A 24,014-nucleotide genomic window follows, 5' to 3' on the forward strand; every position below is an offset into this window, starting at 1 on the left:
ACACAGAATAAAAAGTGTACAGTGCTCACTTTATATTATTTTTATAACAAATATTTGACTGTAAAAAAGATAAACAAAAGAAATAGTATTTTTCAATTCACCTCATACAAGTACTGTAGTGCGATCTCTTTATTGTGAAAATGCAATTTATCAATGTGGATTTATAGGCTCTAAAGTTTTACATTGTTTTGGAGTGCAGTTATGTAAAAAACAAGTAATTCTATGTTTGTAAATTGCACTTTCACAATAGATTGCACTACAGTACTTGTAGGAGATGAACTGAAAAATACTATTTCATTTGTTTATCTTTTGTGCAGTGCAAATATTTGTAACCAAAAATAATTATATAAAGTGAGCACTGTACACTTTGTATTCTGTGTTGTAAGTGAAATCAATATACAGTAAAAGGTGTGTTATCCAGCACTTTACCAACTGGAAAGCTCTAGAAACCGGCATTTCTGATATCCATTAAAAGTTTGGTTGGCACAGGGCCGGCAGGCTCCCTACCTACAGCCAATGGGAGCTGTGAGGATGGCACCTGCAGGAGGCGGCAGTGCAGAGGCCATAGAACCTCCCCAACATAATTCCTAGGGTATCTTTGAGAAAAACATCCAGTGTTGATTTAAAAATTGCCAGTGATGGAGAATCCACCACAGTCCTTGGTAAATTGTTCCAATCGTCAGTTACTCTCACTGTTTAAAATTGAAGCCTGATTTCCAGTCTAAATTTGTCTAGCCTCAACTTCCAGCCATTGGTTTCCCATATACCTTCCTCTGACAGATTAAAGAGCACATTATTAAATATTTATTCCCCATGTAGGTACTTATAGACTGTAATGAAGTCAACCGTTAACCTTCTCTTTGTTAAGCTAAATAGATTGAGCTTCTTGAGGCTATCGCTGTAAGGCAGGTTTTCTAATCCTTTAATCATTTTCATGGCTCTTTTCTGAACCCTCTCCAATTTATCAACATCTTTCTTGAATAGTGGACATCAGAACTAGACATTGTACTCCAGCAGCGGTTGTACCAGCACCAAAATCAGAGCTAAAATAACCTCTCCATTCCTACTTGAGATTCCCCTGTTTATGCATCCAAGGAGCACATCAGCTCTTTTGGCCACAGTGCCACATAGGGAGCTCACGTTCTGATGATTATTCACCATAACCCCCAAATCTTTTAGAGTCAAGGTGTCCCAAGATAGAGACCCCCATTGTGTAAGTATGGCTTACATTATTTGTTCCTAGATGTATATATTGACATGTAGTCATTTTCAAAGGCACATTATTTGCTTGCACACAAGTGATCCAGATCTCTCTGAATCAGTGACCTGTCCTCTTCATTATTTAATACTCCCCCCAATTTTTGTGTTATCTGCAGACTTTATCAGTGGTGATTTTATATTTTCTTCAAAGTAATTCAGAAAAATATAAATAGTATAGGGGCAAGAACCAATCCCTTAAGGGCCCCACTAGAAACACACCCACTCAATAATTATTCCCCATTTACAATTAAATTTTGAGACCAATCAATTAGCCAGATTTTAATCCATTTAATGTGTGCTATGTTAATTTTATATCATTCTAGTTTTTTAATCAAAAAGTCACATGGTACCAAGCCAAATGCCTCACTGAAGGCTAAGTATGTTAATTCAACACTATTACCTTTATCAACCAAATTTGTAATCTCATCAAAAAAAGATATCAAGTTGGTTTGACAGGATCTATTTCCAGAAACCCATGTTGATTGGCATTAATTATATTACCATCTTTTAATTCTTTATTAATTGAGTCCCATATCAGCCACTCCATTATCTTACCCAGCATCGATGTCAGCCTGACAGGCCTATGGTTACCCACGCCATCCCATTTACCCTTTTAAAATATTGGCATTGCATTCGCTTTTTTTTTATAGAATCATATATACGTACGGCAGGAAAGGACCTCGAGAAGTCACCAAGTCCAGCCTCCCTGTACAAACCTAAACTTAAACCCTGACCATCCCTAACAGTTGTTTATTCAACGGGTTCTAAAAAACCTACTATAGGGATTCCACAATCTCCTTCGGAAGCCTATTCCTGAACTTATCTACCCTTAGAGTTAGAAACTTTTTTCCTAATATCTAACCTAAATCTCCCTTGCTGTAGATTAAACACATTACTTTTTGTCATACCTTAAGTGAACATGGAGAACAGTTGATCATAGTCCTCTTTATAACAGCCCTTAACATATCTGAAGACTGTTACCCTCATAAGTCCTCTTTTCTCAAAACTAAACATGCCCAGTTTTTTTAAACTTTCCTCATACGTCAGATTTTCTACTGTGCCCAGAACTGGACACAGTACTCCAGCTGAGGTCTCACACATGCCGAGTAGAGTGGGAGAATTACCCCCTGTGTTTTACATACAACACTCCTATTAATACATCCCAGAATATTACACTTGTTTGCAACAGCATCATATTGTTGAGTCATATTCCGTTTGTGATCCTACTATAACCTCCATGTCTTTTTAGTAGTACTGCTGCTCAGCCATTTATTTCTCGTTTTGTAGTTGTGCATTTGATTTTTCTTTCCTAAGTGCAATATTTGGCACTTATGTTTACTGAATTTCATCTTGTTGATTTCAGACCAAGTCTCCAAATTGTCAAGGTCATTTTGAATTCTAATACTGTCCTCCAAAGTGCTTGGAACCCCTCCCAGCTTGGTGTCATCCACAAATTTTATAAGCATATTCTCCACTTCATTATCCAAGTCCGTTATTGAAAATATTGAACAGTACCAGACCCAGAGTGATCCCTGAAGGATCCCACTAGATATACCCTCCTAGTGTGACAGCGAACCATTGATAACTTCTTTTTCAATACAGTCTTTCAACCAGTTGTGCACCCACCTTATAGTAATTACATCTAGACCACATTTCCCTAGTTTGCTTATGAGAATGTCATGTGCAGCTGTGTAAGAAGCCTTACTAAAATCAAGATATATCATGTCTACTGCTTCCCCATTAACCACTAGGCCAGTAATCATGCCAAAGGAAATTAGGTTGGTTTGGCATGATTTGTTCTTGACAAATCCATGTAAGCTATTCCTTATAACTCTTATTATCCTCTAGGTACTTACAAAGTGATTGTTTAATAATTTGTTCCAGTATCTTTCCAGGTATTGACTGGTTTATAATTCCCTAGTCCTCTTTGTCCCCCTTCTTCCAGACTTCTGGAACTTCCCCAGGGTTCCAACACTTATTGACAATCAACATTAACGGTCCAGCAAGCTCCTTCATCAGCTTTTTTAAAACTCTTGTATGCAAGTTATACAGACCTGCTGATTTTAAAATGTTTAACTTTAATAGCTAATGTTCTGCTGTTTAATACCTGAGATACTACTGGAATGGAAAAAGTGTTATCATATGATATGACTACATCATCTGTTTTTTCCCCCAAATACAGAACAAAAATATTTATTTGCCTGTATGTGCCTTTTCTGCATTATTATTGATAATTCCACCGTTTACATCTAGTAATGGACCAATACTACTGTTAAGACTCTTTTTGCTCCTAATATTCTTTAAATCCGTCTTATTGTCCTTAACTCTGCCGGCAACAGATTTTTCCTTGGGTTCCTTTATCAATTTTCTACAATTCCTAGCTTCTGATTTATATTCATCACTACCAACTTCCCCTTCCTTACATTTGTTAAATCGCATCAGTTTTTAACCAACTTCCTCCTTGATTTTGGCTTTTGCGGGCATATAGTAAAGTGCACTTAAACAATTCCCAATTATCATTCACATTTTATGATTAAATTCTTTATCCCAGCTGATTTGGCTCATAATTGTTTTCAGCTTTGTGAAACTGGCCCTTTTAAAGCACCAAGTATGATCTGGACTTAATTCTCTTTGGACATTATAAATGTGATCAAGTCATGATCCCTTGTTTCTAAGCTACCATAAATTTTTAATTCTGTGATCTATTCCTCCTTGTCAAGACAAGGTCTAATATAGAATACCCCATGTTGGATGCAATATTTATGAGTTTTTTTAGTGTTGGCACCATAAGACTTCTAGCAGATGTCACTCAAATTAATGTCCCTCATAATCACACAGCTTTGTTTTCCTACACATTATAGATAGGTGCATAAGAAGGCAGTCATCCTGTTCCCTAATGTGATTTAGTGGTATCTAGCAGCCACCACCTAATACTCCATATTGTGCTTTACATGTTAGGACATTGGTTCATAAGCATTCAGGGTCATTTTCTTCCAAGTTCTAAGTGACTCAGAAACAGGTAATGCCATTTTTGACAGAGTCAAATGCCATTCCCCCTTCCCTTTTCCCCACTCAATTATTCCAAAATAGGTTATAACCATTGATTGGAATGTTAAAATAAATGGTTATAACCTGTTTAGGAAGCACTGAGTGGGGAAAATGGGAAGGGGGAATGGCACTCCATGTCAAAAATGGCATTACCTGTGAATCATCCCACCAGGTTTCAGTAATACCAACTAGATTGAAATTCATGCTCAGAAATGAGAGACTCCTCCTATTCCTTTTGTCACCTAGGCTCCTAACATTGGTATATAGGCAATTATGGGTTAATAGGTTCATGCTACTGACACCCCACTCAGAGTGCCAGCACACCTTAATCCTGATTTCTAACACTTTCCATTCTAATTGTGATTCTTTTTTGATCAGAGGCTGCTAGCTGTGCCAGATGCTTTAGTGATGTGGATCGATGCTCACCAGGAAATAGCACGGAACTGTCAAGTACTTTTCATTTGTGCACTAAGTGAGAATTTTAAATTTGGTTCTCCAGAGGTGAAATGCTCATACACTAACCTACTAAATAACAAATAATCCAAACACTAAAGGAGTACTTGTGGCACCTCAGAGATTAACCAATTTATTTGAGCATAAGCTTTCATGAGCTACAGCTCACTTCATCGGATGCATACTGTGGAAAGTGTAGAAGACCTTTTTATACACACAAAGCATGAAAAAATACCTCCCCCCACCCCACTCTCCTGCTGGTAATAGCTTATCTGAAGTGATCACTCTCCTTACAATGTGTATGATAATCAAGTTGGGCCATTTCCAGCACAAATCCAGGGTTTAACAAGAACGTTGGGGGGGGGGGGGGGGGGGAGGGTAGGAAAAAACAAGGGGAAATAGGTTACCTTGCATAATGACTTAGCCACTCCCAGTCTCTATTCAAGCCTAAATTAATTGTATCCAATTTGCAAATTAATTCCAATTCAACAGTCTCTCGCTGGAGTCTGGATTTGAAGTTTTTTTGTTGTAATATCGCAACTTTCATGTCTGTGATTGCGTGACCAGAGAGACTGAAGTGTTCTCCGACTGGTTTATGAATGTTATAATTCTTGACATCTGATTTGTGTCCATTTACTCTTTTACGTAGAGACTGTCCAGTTTGACCAATGTACATGGCAGAGGGGCATTGCTGGCACATGATGGCATATATCACATTGGTGGATGTGCAGGTGAACGAGCCTCTGATAGTGTGGCTGATGTTATTAGGCCCTGTGATGGTGTCCCCTGAATAGATATGTGGGCACAGTTGGCAACGGGCTTTGTTGCAAGGATAGGTTCCTGGGTTAGTGGTTCTGTTGTGTGGTATGTGGTTGCTGGTGAGTATTTGCTTCAGGTTGGGGGGCTGTCTGTAGGCAAGGACTGGCCTGTCTCCCAAGATTTGTGAGAGTGATGGGTCATCCTTCAGCATAGGTTGTAGATCCTTAATAATGCGTTGGAGGGGTTTTAGTTGGGGGCTGAAGGTGACGGCTAGTGGCGTTCTGTTATTTTCTTTGTTAGGCCTGTCCTGTAATAGGTGACTTCTGGGAACTCTTCTGGCTCTATCAATCTGTTTCTTCACTTCCGCAGGTGGGTACTGTAGTTGTAAGAATGCTTGATAGAGATCTTGTAGGTGTTTGTCTCTGTCTGAGGGGTTGGAGCAAATGCGGTTGTATCGCAGAGCTTGGTTGTAGACGATGGATCGTGTGGTGTGGTCAGGGTGAAAGCTGGAGGCATGTAGGTAGGAATAGCAGTCAGTAGGTTTCCGGTATAGGGTGGTGTTTATGTGACCATCGTTTATTAGCACTGTAGTGTCCAGGAAGTGGATCTCTTGTGTGGACTAGACCAGGCTGAGGTTGATGGTGGGATGGAACCCACCATCAACCTCAGGAACCTACCCTTGCAACAAAGCCCGTTGCCAACTGTGCCCACATATCTATTCAGGGGACACCATCACAGGGCCTAATAACATCAGCCACACTATCAGAGGCTCGTTCACCTGCACATCCACCAATGTGATATATGCCATCATGTGCCAGCAATGCCCCTCTGCCATGTACATTGGTCAAACTGGACAGTCTCTACGTAAAAGAATAAATGGACACAAATCAGATGTCAAGAATTATAACATTCATAAACCAGTCGGAGAACACTTCAATCTCTCTGGTCACGCGATTACAAACATGAAAGTTGCGATATTACAACAAAAAAACTTCAAATCCAGACTCCAGCGAGAAACTGTTGAATTGGAATTCATTTGCAAATTGGATACAATTAACTTAGGCTTGAATAGAGACTGGGAGTGGCTAAGTCATTATGCAAGGTAACCTATTTCCCCTTGTTTTTTCCTACCCCCCCCCAGACGTTTTTGTTAAACCCTGGATTTGTGCTGGAAATGGCCCACCTTGATTATCATACACATTGTAAGGAGAAAGAAAAGGCTACTGATACTGATGCATCCGATGAAGTAAGCTGTAGCTCACGAAAGCTTATGCTCAAATAAATTGGTTAGTCTCTAAGGTGCCACAAGTACTCCTTTTCTTTTTGCGAATACAGACTAACACGGCTGTTACTCTGAATCCAAATACTGTGCTTCTCTCTGTTCAGAGAGAAATTCACAAGCCACAACAACAACAAAATGTTTTCATTTTAGGAAAGTAGATAAATATATTTTTAATTATTGTGCTAATCTTACAAGATGGTACAAAACACTATTGTTTTAAACTACCTTGTTAACACACTGTCCTTTGCAAAAACATCCAGCTGCAATAATATGCTGTAATCAGAATGTAAAAGATCACTGGTTGCAAAGCAATACTGTAAGAGGGTAAAATACCTCAAACATACTAACAAAACAAATATATCATGCGCAACAAATTAATCATACATTTCTGGTAAAGCCTTGCCAATTGGCTTTTGCATGAAAACCATGTGGAAATCAAATCTTGAAGTAGTTACAAAAGCTACAATTCTTCAAAGCAGATACACTTAAAAATCTATACCTTACTTCATCACTGTAAATTTGGGATTAGAGTAAATCTTTGGAAACAATACCTGTTCATGGCTATCTAAACTCTACTTTATAACAGGCAACAAAATACAGAGCCTGTTACAGAGAAAATCTGTGGAAATGAAAGATTATATAAACATCACTTTCCAGCCCAAATTAGCAGAACTAACATGACCTCAAAATCTATTAAAATATTGCCATGCATTACTGCAGCTACTTGAAAGAAAAAAAAGCTTCTTTTACCAAAAAAAGAGATTGCAGGCAGAGCAAAGGGAAGGAACCACAACCTAAAGAAAATGAGCAAACTATCGGAACTTGAACAATAACACTGACGTTATTCCAGAGACCTCATAGTAATTGCTATAAGGCATTCCCTTACCTTTTGTTAACAGGCTTCTCGTCCTTCTCATAAGGCCTGATGAACCATTTTCCAATCCTTATGAAGTTTTTATCCATCAGGCATCTACAAAATAATTAAAACATCAATTACTTATTACAATTTAAATGTTAATTCAGTAAATTCGTAAGACATTAAATTCAATTCAAGTTCTTAGCATTCACCTTCAAAGCTCTCCACAACTCTGCCCCTTCCAATTTACCTGCTTCGGTCTCTACATATCACAATCCACCTCCTTTGTGTCACCAGTAATGCCAGTCTTGATTCTGTATTTAACTGCTTCTACACTCCCTGAACTGATCCACCATTCTCTTCTTCAAGCCCCTCTTGTACCATAATGCTTATAAGAATTAGTCAGTGAATAATGACTAAGTTCATAGAAAGTCAGAGTCAGAGATAGCTGATATTTACAAAAAGCGTTATATGATTATATCCCTCTCCCACTTCCTTTTTATATTACTTCTCTCATTAAACTGTAAATTCTTCAGGGTAGGGACTGTGCCTTCCCACATGTTTGGAATGTGCTTATCACAGTGTGAACACTAATGGAATACAAATAAATAGTGATGACAATTTACTAATGCATCAGTTTTTCTTCACATGACTCATGTTATTATGAATTATGGTTCTGAAACTTATGATGACATATCACTCATGAATTTAAAAGCAAATGATATTTATTGTCTAATATACAATATTGTTAGTTGCTACCAATATTTACATTTCTAACAATATAATAATTACTGTTTTGACCTATGTGCATGGCCGAAACAATGGGTCTCTCTCAACAAGACACTCTTTCTATCCACAATGGCAGGTTTCTTCAGGAATTTTCCTAGCTCACTAAAGTAAGAGCAGTTCCCTGAATTACCTGCTTTTCTCTGCTCACAACAGATGCATACTATCTCCCTACAGAATCCACAGACAGGCTCTTAAAGCTCAATGTAGGAAGCATGCAGTGCTCTCTAACAAATTAGAACAGTGGTCCCCAGACTTTTGGCCTCACACCCCCCTTACCCCTATACGCCCTACCTCCCACCCAAGCTGGGACAAGAGCAGGGCTGTGGCTCTGGGAGTTGGGGATGTGGACAGGGATAAGGGGGCTGAGGCTGGGGCCAAAGTTGGGGGCGGGGTCTGGGAGCAGAGCTGAGGCTGGCAGCTGGGACTCCAGGCGCAGAGCCCAAGGTGCAGGGCTGGCAGCCGGGACTGGGAGTGGCAGCCGGGGCTAGGAGCGGAGCTGGGTGGCACTCCCTCCCCACCCCCTATGGGGGCTGGCCCGGGCCCAAGCCACGTCCCCCTGAACGTTCTTCCGTGCCCTCCTAGGGGGTCACATCCCACAGTTTAGGGACCTCTGAATTAGAAGGTTGGGAGTTCTTAGGGAACAGATCAGAAGAAGGTGTGAAATCCAGGAAAAGGGGTGGGTCCCAGAGCCCAAGCAGGAACATCTTCACTGCTATTTTTACCCCTGTAGCGCAAGCCCGAGTCTGTTGACCCAGGCTCTGAGATTTGCTGCTTCAGGTTTTGTTTGGTTGGTTTTTTGCAGTGTAGATGTACCCTAAGGGACTATATACAGTACAGCTGAAACCATGCCAGTAACAACGGTTTCTTATTAGCACATTTTTTCCAATCAGTGTGTATATGTTTTCTTCTTCCTCCTCCTCCTTGGAACTCTGCTAATTTATCACCATGTCCCTAGGAGTCTATGCAGCTTTATTATACTGTTCAAACACGGTTTGCAGGGGGAAGAAACAAAGTCCCTCGACACATTGGCCAAAGGAAATGTGATAGAAATCTGCTATCAATATTTATTTTTAAAGGAAGAAAACATATCTTTCCAGGTGAGATCTGAAAAATGGTTATGCCTTTTCAGAAGAGATTTGTCTAAACACAACTGTTGCTAGCAGAGTTTAAACTACAGTATGGAGAAGGCTTAAGGACAAGAGAAGTTTTGAGAACAAATATGACTCTCCCAACCTCCAAGCAAGAAGCAGATGGGTTTCCCCAATTCACTGCATATCTAACCCATGTTTTATTTGCTAGATGGAAAATCTGGTCTTATACTCTCCTTCACTTTAGGTTTTTCACTAATTTTCTTCTACAACGGTGGCTAAAGAGTACCCAAACTCCATACTACTCCTTGGGGAATTCTGTGCCCCTGTGGCGACATGGAATTAATATCTTCTGCAGATTTCTTGGCTCCCCCACAGCAAAATGGGGGAGCCAAGAAATCTGTGGGGAACACACGCCCCTTTCCCGTCAGCCCAGGTGCATCTGCTGGGGGCAGCAGGGAGCAGATCATCACAGGGAGGGAGGTGAGAGGCTAAGCGTGCCTCCCTGGAGAGACGTTACGGGTGTGGGGCTGGGCCCATGCCTCTGTGTGAACGAGAGAGAGACACACACATACATAGACACACTGTCCCTCTGGCTCGCTGCTGCTGCATCCTGGGCTTAGAGGCGTGGGGCTGTGTGAAGCAGCCTCTACTATCCCTGAGGCAGAGCAGAAATGTAACAACTAAGGGCATGTCTTTACTAGCAATGTTAAAGCGCTGCCGCGGCAGCACTTAAACGCGGCTGTGTAGTTGCAGCACCAGTGCTGGGGGAGTGCCCAGTGCTATAAAAAAACCCACCTCCATGAGGGGAGTAGCTACCAGCGCTGTCTACACTGCCACGTTACAGCGCTGAAACTTGCAGCGCTCAGGGGGTGTTTTTTCACATCCGGAGCAAGAAAGTTGCAGCGCTGTAAATCAGCAGTGTAGACCAGGCCTAAGAAGGCAGGCTGCTAATGTTCCCACTGTTATTTAATTCTTCCCATTCTTAATCAATTAAGGCTCCTTTACCTTGCCAGAGTGGTGTAAAGGAGCCTTGTTGTAAATCACAGACCTTCCTAGCTGAGGATTTGGTAACTATGTGCTTTCTTGCTTTTTTTCCTGTGCCAGAGAAGCACAATGGGGTTAGATTACAGCTCAGGGTCTATTTTACTTATCCACTTAAAAAAAATTGAAGGACAATGATAAGCAAGACTGTATGACTTTCATGTGTGAAAGTCTGAGCAATTTAAAGCGACATTCTACTTTACAGAACACCAAACACCAAAATAAAAGTAATGTAGTTTAAATAAAAATCCAGGATTATAACTGGAATGCAGGGTATTGGTTACCAAGTATTTGTAACTTAACTTTCATGTCTTTAGGAAATGCTGAACAGTTATGATTTTTTTTCTGTACAGTAGTTTAAATGAATTACCAAAATAAATGAAACTGAAAATAAATTACCAAAATAAATGAAATGATTATATTGCATTATTTTGACAAATTACACAGAATTTTGCAATTTTTGGCGCAGAATTTTCCATTTTTTTTTTTGGTGCAAAATTCCCCCAAAAGTAACATACTGTCCCTCCAGTGCATCTAACACAGGCTCATGCAATACTACCATATGAGAATACACTCTGCACAGCCTCCATGGCAAAAAGGAACAACCAAGGCAAACAGAGAATAGCAGAAAATCTAAAATAAGTGTCTGAGCAAATAGTTAGCGACTCTAGGCAGCATAATACATAAGCAAAAGGAGGCAGCTGAAGCACAGACAATTAATTTAGAATAGCTGTGTGATCCATAAGCCAAAAGTGTATCTTTAGGGTTCTACTTGGAGAACATACTGACAACAGTTCCTTCCTTCTCTTTTAAACCAAAGAGACTGCAGCTCAAGCACTGTGACATGAGGAGATGGGCTGTTTCACAAATAGGCAGGTATCAGGTCGATATCAACACCTTAAATTTAACATGGCAACTAATCAAGCACAGACCGCAAAGCATTTCTGTCATGCTTATGGCAAAAACTGTACACTTAAGCCAGGGTTTATGCTAGAGAAGTTTTGCTGGTATAGCTATGCATGTACATCCCCATTTCACCCAAATGAACTACTGCTGTTGAAGGCTTTCTAGTGTGTGGAAGAGATTGGGACATGGATGAGAATTAGCTCGATGGAGCTCAATCCATACAAAATGGAGGTGATGCTGGTACAATGGGGCGGGCAAAGAGAAGATATGATGAGGATTATATGCCTCCTCCTGTGATCGAGGATATGTGTCCACCATTTATTATACAGATTTGCAGTTTGGACATACTGTTAATGTGACTGAAGATCTGATCCCTAGAATCCAAAGGATTCTATACAGGGTCAAAACTTGGACAATACCCCCATAATTCCCATAAAAAATTAGACCTTTTCCTTTTATACAATCAGAATTTTTTTTATTTCATTCTCCTAAGAGAAAATTTACAGATTTATTTCCATTGGGTTCCCGCCCCCCAGGAAATAATTGTGGTCCAAGCAACGAGACTTCATATGCCAAAATTCAGACTGAGAGAGACAAGGTAGATGAGACGATATCTTCTATTAGACCACCGTCTACTGGTGCTGAAGAAGAGCTCTGTGTAGCTCAAAAGTTTGTACCTTCCATCGGTAGACAGTGGTCCAATAGAAGATATGACCTTACCTACCTTGTCTCTCTCATATGCAGGGACCAACATGGCTACAACAACACTGCAAACAAAATTCAGATTGGAGAGATTATTTTTTAAAGAGTTGAAATATAAAATTATAGAAACAATGTCTGGTCTGACGGTCCTTTAGTAAAGCAGCACTAGATGGTCATTTTGAGGAGGAGCCCTTACATCAGGGGAGGGCAAACTTTTTGGCCTGAGGGCCACATCTGGGTGGAAAAATTGCATGCAGGGCCATGAATGTAGGGTTGGGACAGGAGGTTGGGGTGCGGTAGGGAGTGTGGGGTGAGGGAGGGGGTGCGGTGTGCAGTAACGGGCTCAGGGCAGAGGGCTGGGGTGCAGGGAGGGGGCTCAGGGCAGGGAGTTGGGGTGCAGAAGAGGTTCAGGGTGTGGACTCCGGCTCAGCGCCATTTACCTGGAGCAGCTCCGGGGTGGCAGCAGTGCTCAGTGGGGCTAAGGCAGGCTCCCTGACTGCCCTGCCCCAATGCCACTCCCGGAAGCAGCCGGCACCACGTCCCTGTGGCCCCTGAGGGAGTGGGGGGACAGAGGGCTCCGCGCGCTGCCCTCCTCTGCAAGTTCCTCCCCCGAAGCTCCCACTGGCCACAATTCCCCGAAGCTCCCATTGGCCATAGTTTGCCCACCCTGCCTTACATCCTACCACGTGAAAGACCCATAGATTAAAGACTCCCAGAGTAAAAACTGACAATAAATCATCCTAGCATTGAAAGAGCAGTTATAAAGTACAGTAACTCCTCGCTTAACATTGTAGTTATGTTCCTGAAAATGCGACTTTAAGCAAAACGATGTTAAGCGAATCCAATTTCCCCATAAGAACTAATGTAAATAGGAGAGGTTAGGTTCCAGGGAAATTTTTTTCACCAGCCAAAAGTATATATACACACACACAGTATAAGTTTTAAACAATTTAATAGTGGTACACAGCGCTGACGATTGTAAAGCTTGGTTGAGGTGGTGAAGTCAGAGGGTGGGATATTTCCCAGGGAATGCCTTACTGCTAAATGATGAACTAGCAATCAGCTGAGCCCTCAAGGGTTAACACACTGTTGTTAATATAGCCTCAGACTCTACAAGGCAGCACAAGTGGAGGAATGGGAGACAGCATGGCAGACAGAGACACGCCATGTGTGAGAGAGAGAGCTGCGCATTGCCCCTTTAAGTACGCTGACCACGCTCTAAGTACACTGCCTTTTTAAATAGATCAGCAAGTTGAGACAGCAGCTCCTGACAGCAAGCTCCATCTATCCTGAGCCCTGTCATGTCCCCCCTCGCTCTATGGAGATGGGGTAAGCAGGGTGCAGGAGCAGGGGGGGACCCTGATATTAGCCATCCTCTTCCCGCCCCCTTTGCACAGCAAGCAGGAGACTCCGGAGAGCAGCTCGAAGGCAGACGGCAGGAGTAGCACATGGCAGTGGGGGGAAGGACTGCTGAACTGCAGGCAATTGATGGCCTGCTGGGCGGCTGCCGCACAGGGAACTTAGGGGAGCGGGGAGCCGTTAGGGGGGCTGCCGGTCCACCCTGGTTGCAAGCCCCCACCAGCTAGCTCCAACAGGCTGCTCTTCCTGAAAGCAGTGGACAAAGCAGGTGGCTACCAAACGACGTTACAAGGAACATTGTGCAACTTTAAACAAGCATGTTCTCTAATTCAGTGGTCTCCAAACTTTTTGGCTCGTGCACCCCCAGGGTGAAGAGCGGAAGATCTGCCGCAGACGCGGCACCGCCGCCGGAGGAATACCAGAAGACCTGCCGTAGATGCGCCGCCAATGGAAGAAGAATGGAAGACTCACCGCAGGCGGGCCGCTGGAGGGGAACACCAGCCATGGACGTGCAGAGCTGCCGCCGAAGAAAAAAAACGGCGGAGTGCCATCCGGCGGTGCTCTTGCTGCCGCGCACCCCCTGGGATCATCTCACGCACCCCCTGGGGTGCACGCACCCCAGTTTGGAGACCACTGCGGGATCAGCAACATAACAATGAAACAACGTTCAATGGGACAACTTTAAGTGAGGAGTTACTGTATCAATAAACTGTATTTTAAGGTCCTCTGAGGGGGAAAAAAAGTCCCAAGAGGAGTCATTACAGTCTCAGTTGAAGAAAATGATTTCACTGGTTCTGTCAATTAATTCAAAAGAAGTTACACTTTTTAAATCAATTTCTCATACATTAACTTATACCAACAAGTTAAAAACTACGTAAAAATAACAGTAGGAGTCAGATTTAAAACTTAGAGAATCCAATTTAGCTTCTTAGTTAACTAATGAAGTTGTGCTAGATATTGCAAGTTGCCTTAAAACAGTGCAGGATCCTACACATTATCATATTTGCTGTTATCCACAGACAAAACAGAACTAGTGGGAGGAACAATGAAAAGTTTTACATTTGAATTTTCTAGCTCTTGTCTGAACAGAATCCAGTTCTATGTGTAAAATTATTATAAGCAGAATGATGAAATACAAAATGCCAATTGAAAAAATTCTTAGTTCAGTTCTATTTATATATCTTGTCAATCAACGGACTCTGAACTGGCTAACTAACACTAGTAATTGTATAGTAACTGGAGGGCTGAATGCATGCATGCTAACACTACCTCAAGAGCATTATGAAAATGAAATTAGTAGTAGGTCTACTACACGGAAGAAAAAAAATAACTAAATGACAGATAAGAACATTTTCTAGCAAGTCACTCCCTGGAAGAAATTTAAATATTCTGCACGACCACATGCTGCAAAATTACTATAACATCAATCAATACGGGAAACAAAATGGAATGATTTTATTCTGTATTAAATTAACTTTTTGTGTTGAAAATTCTGAAGTGTCTGCAGTAAAATTATTTTTGATAAATCACTGCAGCGACTTATTCTGCATGCATTAGCAAATACAGCCTATTGGAAATAAGATAGATTGATATGTCTCCCATGCTTTAGTTACACAGAGAAACACCTCAAGGTGGTAAATGAGGTTCCCTTTTAATTAAACAGATCTTTGTGAATTTTTAAAACAGAAGTACAAATAGTAATTGTTTTTTTCCAAGTTTGTTGACAAAGACGAAGAAAAAGCTCCACAAAGTAAAATACCATTCAAGAAGTATAGTTCATTAAAACCATCCTTGTGAGACTATTCTGGATGTTATGCCACAACACAATTAACATTTCTGAATTAGTAAAAATCAAATATGACTAACATGCACAGAAAAATAATAGCATGATAGAAAGTTGCTGGGAACAATACTAATACAAATAACACTAATACAAAAAAGACTATACTGTATGTGAGTTACGGTCGTATATATAACATTACTCCTGGGGAAATTCTGCACCACTTTGCGTGCACAGAATTCATGTCCCCCACAGATTTCTTTGCTTCCCTGCAGAAAAATGACTTTCAGGCAGGAAAGCAAAGGGAAGCTGCAAAAGCAGTCACGCACCACTCCCTAGCTGTGCAGGTTGTTTCAGGAACCCGGAGCAGCCAGCAGAGAGGTAAATCACCGCAGGGCTGGGGACACCCCAGCCAGTGGCTCCTACCCTGAGCTGGGATCAGCTGCTAGTCCTGGCTGGGCTGGAGGCAGAAGAGGACGGGACTTCCTCTTCCCCTGCAAGGAGTGGCTGGGGCTGTGTCAGACCCACCCCGGGAAACCTCCCACAGCTGCAGAAAGCTCAGCATCCTCCCCTGCTTCCTGCCCCCATAGCTCCTGAGCTGCGGGGGAGGGGTCACTGTACGGGGAGCTGCTTTCCCATCCAGCCAACCCTCGTGCATCATAGAATTATAGAATCATAAAATATCAGGGTTGGAAGGGACCTCAGGAGGTCATCTAGTCCAACCCCCTGCTCAAAGCAGGACCAATCCCCAATTAAATCATCCCAGCCAGGGCTATCTCAAACCTGACCTTAAAAACTTCTAAGGAAGGAGATTCCACCACCTCCATAGGTAACCCATTCCAGTGCTTCACCACCCTCCTAGTGAAAAAGTTTTTCCTAATATCCAACCTAAATCTTCCCCACTACAACTTGAGACCATTACTCCTTGTTCTGTCGTCTGCTACCACTGAGAACAGTCTAGATCCATCCTCTTTGGAACCCCCTTTCAGGGAGTTGAAAGCAGCTATCAAATCCCCCCTCATTCTTCTCTTCCGTAGACTAAACATCCCCAGTTCCCTCAGCCTCTCCTCGTAACTCATGTGTTCCAGGCCCCTAATCATTTTTGTTGCCCACCGCTGGACTCTTTCCAATTTTTCCACATCCTTCTTCTAGTTTGGGGCCCCAAACTGGACACACTACTCCAGATGAGGCCTCACCAATGTCGAATAGAGGGGAACGATCATGTCCCTCGATTTGCTGGCAATGCCCCTATGTATACATCCCAAAATGCCATTGGCCTTCTTGGCAACAAGGGCACACTCTTGACTCACATCCAAATTCTCGTCCACTGTAACCCCTAGGTCCTTTTCTGCAGAACTGCTGCCGAGCCATTCGGTCCCTAGTCTGTAGCCGTGCATGGGATTCTTCCGTCCTAAGTGCAGGACTCTGTACTTGTCCTTGTTGAACCTCATCAGGTTTCTTTTGGCCCAGTCCTCCAATTTGTCTAGGGCCCTCTGTATCCTATCCCTACCCTCCAGCGTATCTACCTCTCCTCCCAGTTTAGTGTCATCTGCAAACTTGCTGAGGGTGCAATCCACACCCTCCTCCAGATCATTAATGAAGATATTGAACAAAACCGGCCCAAGGACCCACCCTTGGGGCACTCCACATGATACCGGCTGCCAACTAGACATGGAGCCATTGATCACTACCCGTTGAGCCCGACAATCTGGCCAGCTTTCTGCCCACCTTATAGTCCATTCATCCAGCCCATACTTCTTTAACTTGCTGGCAAGAATACTGTGGGAGACCGTGTCAAAAGCTTTGCTAAAGTCAAGGAACAACATGTCCACCGCTTTCCCCTCATCTACAGAACCAGTTATCTTGTCATAGAAGGCAATTAGATTAGTCAGGCATGACTTGCCCTTGGTGAATCCATGCTGACTGTTCCTGATCTCTTTCCTCTCCTCTAAGTGCTTCAGAATTGATTCCTTGAGGATCTGCTCCATGATTTTTCCAGGGACTGAGGTGAGACTGAATGGCCTGTAGTTCCCAGGATCCTCCTTCTTCCCTTTTTTAAAGATGCGCACTACATTAGCCTTTTTCCAGTCGTCCGGGACCTCCCCCGATCGCCATGAGTTTTCAAAGATAATGGCCAATGGCTCTGCAATCACATCTGCCAACTCCTTTAGCACGCTCGGATGCAGAGCATCCGGCCCCATGGACTTGTGCATGTCCAGCTTTTCTGAACAGTCCCGAACCACTTGTTTCTCCACAGAGAGCTGGTCACCTCCTCCCCATGCTGTGCTGCCCAGTGCAGTAGTCTGGGAGATGACCTTGTTCGTGAAGACAGAGGCAAAAAAAGCATTGAGTACATTAGCTTTTTCCACATCCTCTGTCACTAGGTTGCCTCCCTCATTCAGTAAGGGGCCCACACTTTCCTTGACTTTCTTCTTGTTGCTAACATACCTGAAGAAACCCTTCTTGTTACTCTTAACATCTCTTGCTAGCTGCAACTCCAGGTGTGATTTGGCCTTCCTGATATAACGCCTGGATGCCCGAGCAATATTTTTATACTCATCCCTGGTCATTTGTCCAATCTTCCACTTCTTGGAAGCTTCTTTTTTGTATTTAAGATCAGCAAGTATTTCAAAAAAGAAGCTTACAAGTGGACCTCCCATACCCAGACACCCCCACCAAGCCACATCCCATACACCCAGAACCCCCCAGCCCTCTATACCCGATCCCAACCTCATTGAACCTCAACCCTTGCACTGGAGTCCCCTGCCTCCAGACCCCCCACTCCTGCACCCAGACCACCCCCCACTGAGCTTCCTGCACTCAAACCCCCACCCTGACAAGCCCCACCCCCCTGCACCACCTTGAGTCCCCACATCCAGACCCCCATGCCACTGACCCCCCAATTAGCTGCACCCAGATCTCTACCGCACCAAGAACCACTCCCCCAGAATCCAGACCCCCCCTGCTGAGCCCCCCACACCCAGACTGCTCTGCTGAGCCCCAACCAATTTCACCTGGAAGCCCCTGCAGAGTCCCATTGCCCCTGGACCTGGAACCCACCCCCAATAAGCCTCTGTGCATTCAGAGCTCCCCACACCTAGACCTCCCACTGATCTGCCTGCACTCAGATTGTTCCACACAGAATCCTCTCACCCCACACCTGGATCCCCCCACACTGAGCCCCTCCTGGATCTTGCCTGGTTGAGCCTGCCTGCCCCACACCTAGTGTGCCTGGTGCAGTGGGGCAGGCCCAGGCCTTGTGCTGTGTCAGGATCGGGTGCAGTCTCATCACTGAGTCCGTATCCCCGGGGTAGAGGATGGGGGGGCTGCATGGTGAACTCCTACCTTCATGCAGCCAGTGGCCTGTGTTCCTCACTGCCATGCTAAAGCCTCTGCATTAATTTATTGACAAATAAAACTACTCCTGAGGGCATTCTGCACCAAAAAATTAAAAATTCAGCACCCTATAATTTTAAAATTCTGAATTTTATTTTTATTTGTCAATGAATGAATGAATGAATGAATAAATGAATGAATGAATGAATGAATGCAGCTTCCCTTTGCTTCCCTGTCCGAAAGTCATTTTTCTTTAGGGAAGCAAAGAAATCTGTGGGGGACATGAATTCTGTGCACACGCAGCGGTGCAGAATTCCCCCAGGAGTTAAAAACTTTCAAAATTTTGCAGAATTTTAAAATATTTTGTGCAGAATTTTTAGGCACAGAATGCCTTCAGGAGTAATAACATGCCTCACACAAAACTGAGTGAGTGAAAAGTTAAGGTATCTAATACCACCTACCTTCTACTGTTCCACGCAGAAACACATCTCTCACTACTAGAACCCTTACCATACAATACAAACAACACACCACAAAATGAATTCATGCCAGCAGGGGTGACAATCTTCCAGCAACTCCTTTCTCCAAACTACCTACTACCATAAACAGAGCAGACATCCCTTCCTACCATCTGCACAACTCTAGAAAATAATATATCTCATTCTTCTTTTTTACTGTATTAGGCCCCAGTTCTGGATGGAGTGCACATTACTGGGAGCAAGTGACAACAGGCAGTATTTCACTGTTCTCCTAAAGTGTTAAAAAGTAGAATTGGTTGAAGTTTTGTAAAAATGAAACTTTTTGCAGTGCTTTAAGAAAATGAATTTTTTTCATGTTTTCCATTAGCTAATCACTATGCATATGTATTCAGTTATGATGCATGAAGTTACTAAATTAAGCAAGAATCTCTGACACAACAACGGTTCCTATCACAAAGAAAAGTATCTGCTTCTGAATCAGATGAGTATTTTTATGAAGACCTTCATATTTGTTAAAGCTGATGCACTTGGTTGCAGCTCCTCTTCTTTGTGAAACTATTCAGCTGGCTCAAGAGCTCCACTCCAGAATGAGCTGAACAGTTCGACAAACACCTGGATCTTCTAGACTGGTGGTCACTGCTTCTCATGAAGACCAGGTACACCTAAGCTGAATGGCTCACAAAGAATAAGATCCTGGACACAGTAGCTCTTATTTTGAAGAGTTTCACAGAGCTTCTGGTCTTCAATGAACCAAAGCTGGTACATCATAGAGCAGTGGTTCTCAAAGCCGGTCCACCTCTTGTTCAGGGAAAGCCCCTGACGGGCCGGACCAGTTTGTTTACCTGCCGCGTCCGCAGATTCGGCCGATTGCGGCTCCCACTGTCTGCGGTTCGCCACTCCAGGCCAATGGGTGCTGCGGGAAGCAGCGCGGGCCAAGGGATGTGCTGGCCGCCCTTCCCGCAGCCCCCACTGGCCTGGAGCAGCAAACAGCAGCCAGTGGGAGCTGCGATTGGCCGAGCCTGAGGATGCAGCAGGTAAAAAAACCGGTCTGGCCCGCCAGGGGCTTTCCCTGAACAAGCAACAGACCAGCTTGGAGAACCACTGTCATAGAGAACTCAGTCATCATGAACTTAATTCTCCAGTAGCTAACCATAGCGTATCAAGATTAATTTATGACTAAGAACACACTTTCCTTTTTATTTGACAAAATAATTACATAATGTCAGGCAGCCCAAATTCTTATTATACGTACAATTTTTATTTTCTACTGTTTATCGTTTTTTAACCTAAAGGGGCATGAAAACGTATGAAACTCAAAAAGTGCACCTTATTGGGAGACAATTTTTAATTGATTAGAACCTGGAAACTAGTTAACTCTTTTTAGAAAAAAAACTTCTCACACAATTAAATCTTTGCTCAGAAGATTATATGACAAAAAATTAGGAAAGATACACTGTGTTTTTAATATAAAATAAAGAGGCTGAATTTCAAAAACAGAACACAACCTTAACTCTGGAATCACAATAGCTCTGCTATCATGTATTATCTGAAGGTGTCTCTCTTGCATAAAGATTTGTATATAAACAACAAATAAAGCAAGTTTCTTTGTGCAATCTAGTCTTGCTTCACTCATGTTACTTTCTCAGGTACTCGAACATGGTTACCATTATCGGGTGTTTCACCCATTGCCTTCGCAAGTATGTTTCTAAATACACACCACCAATTTGCTTGGTGGAACTGGCATAAGTGAACTTTGAGTAAATTATCTGTCAATTTACCAGAAGGGAGAAAAAAATCTTCTAATTTTTATAGTGCCTGCAATGCTGCAATGCTGCATCTCAACTCAAAGACCCAAATTAAAGAGGAACAGCAAGTGAAAAAGGAAGAGAGATAAAGTCCAAGAGGAAGTCCAGAGATACTAAGGTCCAAGAAGATCAATTAAAAACAGACAGCCTACAGAGCAAAAGATTCATTTTTTTTAAAAAAAGGCAGAGAGAAATTAAATCTGTCCCCAACAAGCTGTTAAAGATCCACAGAGGTGCATCAGTGAACAGCTACTAACATTTTTAATGTATGAATTTTAATAAATGGAACAGAACAAATAAATCACCTAGCCTGGCACGTAGAAAAGAGAGTTTTTGGGAAGACTGGGATAAGAGGGAAAGCCAGAAAGTAAAGCCTTCCCTACATTAGGGAATTTTTACAAATAGTTCCTGCTGTTGCTAACAACAGTTCAGCCACATCTGTGTTAGTACCATTAGGAGGCCAAGTGTGGACAGCTCTCGTGCTCTGGCAACTATTTTCAGCAGTGTGTCAATTAAACTTGCTCAGAGCAAGTCTAATTAACATACTGAGGAAAACAGCTGAGAGTGCAGGAGAACTGCCTGCACTAGGATTCCACACTGCCAACAGCTGTGCAACTGAACTGATGTAGACATTTTTGTCAAACTTCCCTAGTATAGACAAGACTTAAGATGGTAGCTATAACACTATTATGTAACTTATTAAAGGGACATTGTCAAATTAAAAGTCAAGCTTCCAGTATTGCCAACTTCAAAAGATCAAAAATCATGAGTCGGACACCCCCATGAGATTGGCCCAAAAATCATGACTTTCTTAAAAAAAGATTATATTTTGTTTTTCAGATCAGTCTCTTGATTTTTGAACAGCCCATCCCCAGGGTGTGTGCATGTGACTATTAGTGTTGCCCACTCTCCCACATACCCGATAAGGTGATTTTTGGGCCCTGCTGCAGGAGCTCTCATCCCCACATCTGCCTGGCTCCTGCCCAGCAATTAAGCCTTTTCTCCAGCCCCCCATCAGTTCTGTCCCTGTTCAACCCTCCTCAATTCAGCCCCCACTCAGTTCAGCCCCATCAATTCAACCTCCACACTGCATCGACTCCCACTGCCCTCAGTTCACCCTCCCAGTACTTACCCCATCTGTTCAGAATCCACCATCAGTACAGTCCCCCCACCCCATCAGCCCTCACCCTCCTCACTTCAGCCTCTTTGTAGTCCCCAGCCTCACCTCTGCTTAGGGGTTCTTCACCCTCTCCTACTTCCCAGGCTGGCAGGGGAGCAACCGCCCAGGACTGACAGCTGGAACCAGGGCCAGATTTACACCTTATGCCCTCCTAGGCACAGCATCTTCAGCGTCCCCCTCCCCCACCTACAGCTGGCCTTCATGTTGCACACAGTATGAGAGAGGTAAGGCACCCCTAGAATGCTGATGCCCCTAGGTATATGCCTACTGTGCCTAACTGGAAATCCGGCCCTGGCTGGAACTCCGGCCACGCCTGGGCCAGCTGACAGGATTTCTAAATAAAATTAAGCCTCACTTTTAGAACTCTCAAACTTCAGATTTTTTCCCCCCAAGTTGATTCAATTGCTTATTTGAGGGTTGGCCCTCCCCTTTTTTATATCTCAGATAAGTTTCTCTACCCTATTGGGGAGTAACCATGCTGTCTCTTTCCCCCACTTGTTAGTTTGATAGCTTTATTTATCTGATATGTAAATGAATTCTCATTGTCTTTCAAAGTACTTTGGAATCAACTGCCTGGTGGAGAAACCACATTCCTTTGTTTAGGATGAGGTAACTCCTGTTGGACTAGAAACACATTTGTGCCAGGGCTGAAAAAAATTATCCTACATTTGAGAATTCGAAGGCACGATCATGAATGAGGCCTACATTTACTCAGAAATCGTGACTCTTGTGATCAATTCGTGAGAGCTGGCATTCCAACTGAAAATATTTTAACTATAAATGTTACACGTAACACCTAAAATCAGTGTAATTGAATGAGATTGGGGAAAAAAAACTCTCCTCCTCCCTGAGCCCCAAATATGCTGATACAAATTTCTGTAAACTGTGAAAAGTATACTCCATTTCTCTGTTTTTCCTGCATAGTGAGTTTCCTTTGTTCTTTGCAAGGATCCTTCACATGATAACACAGAACAGAAAAAAAATATTTTAAAAATAGGAGCCTGTAGTTGTAAAGCCACAAAAAATGGCAGATGGAGAAGTCAATAAAGTATTTAAAACCCCATAACTGTTTTTCAAGTTGATTAGATTTCCTTCAAAAAAATTTCAGCTATAGTAATCCTAGGTATTACTTGCAATGACAGATTAAAAAAAATATCAGGCAAATGTATATTTTCTTTTTCAAATTCAAAGCACACCTTTAATTTTGGACTGCTATCACGTCTCTGTAACACAGGACCTAATTTATGGGAAAGTCTCAAATACTAATCTGAGGGTATGTCTAACCTAGAAATGCTGCAGCTGCGCCACTGTAGGGCTGTAGTGTAGGCATTACACCCGCCAAGATTTGCCTGTTGACGTAGCACTGTCTACACTAGGGCTCTAGCAAGGTCAACCTAACTTTCAAGTGTAATCCAGCCTTAAGTGTACCCAAGCAGTAGAGCTTTACTTTAGTGGCTTTATAACAGAATCAAATCACTAGCATTACATAGGGAAAAATTGTTTCGGCCCTTATCCTGCAAACACTTACACACAGGCTAAACTTTTCTTCCACATGAAGTTAAGCAAGTGCATAAATATTTGCAAGACTGAGATCTAACACAGGCATTTTTAGACAAATAAGTAGCCACAGGCAGTTTTAAAGTGACAACAGGTCAAACTGTGGCCAAAATTTAGGTTTTATATTAAAAAGACAGGTGGGAGAGATTTCCCCTTTTAATTCCAATAGAACAGGTTGTTGTTTTTTAAAAGGAAATAAATATTCTCCTGTAGTGTTAACAATTCAAATATAGCAATGCTGGGCAAGAGCATGAGAAATTGACTAGAAACTGGTTAGAAATAGAAATGAAACCAATTTGTCTATTTTCATTGTCCAGGTATAGAGAAGTAA

At 42.6% G+C, this 24,014-nt stretch overlaps 1 protein-coding gene across 3 annotated transcripts in view; it reads right to left on the minus strand.

Moving 5' to 3' along the window:
* The window catches only part of MED13L (mediator complex subunit 13L), a 428,751-nt gene that overhangs the window by 202,989 nt on the left and 201,748 nt on the right, over positions 1 to 24,014 (minus strand). For all 3 annotated transcript variants that reach the window (XM_043529751.1, XM_007071902.4, XM_037878503.2), the window contains exon 4: positions 7,689 to 7,772. In XM_043529751.1, coding sequence (XP_043385686.1) covers positions 7,689 to 7,772 — 84 coding nt within the window. The remainder of the gene's footprint in view (positions 1 to 7,688; positions 7,773 to 24,014) is intronic.

This window comes from Chelonia mydas, chromosome 15 (genome assembly GCF_015237465.2).
Source record: "Chelonia mydas isolate rCheMyd1 chromosome 15, rCheMyd1.pri.v2, whole genome shotgun sequence".
NCBI classification, from domain to species: Eukaryota; Metazoa; Chordata; order Testudines; family Cheloniidae; genus Chelonia; species Chelonia mydas.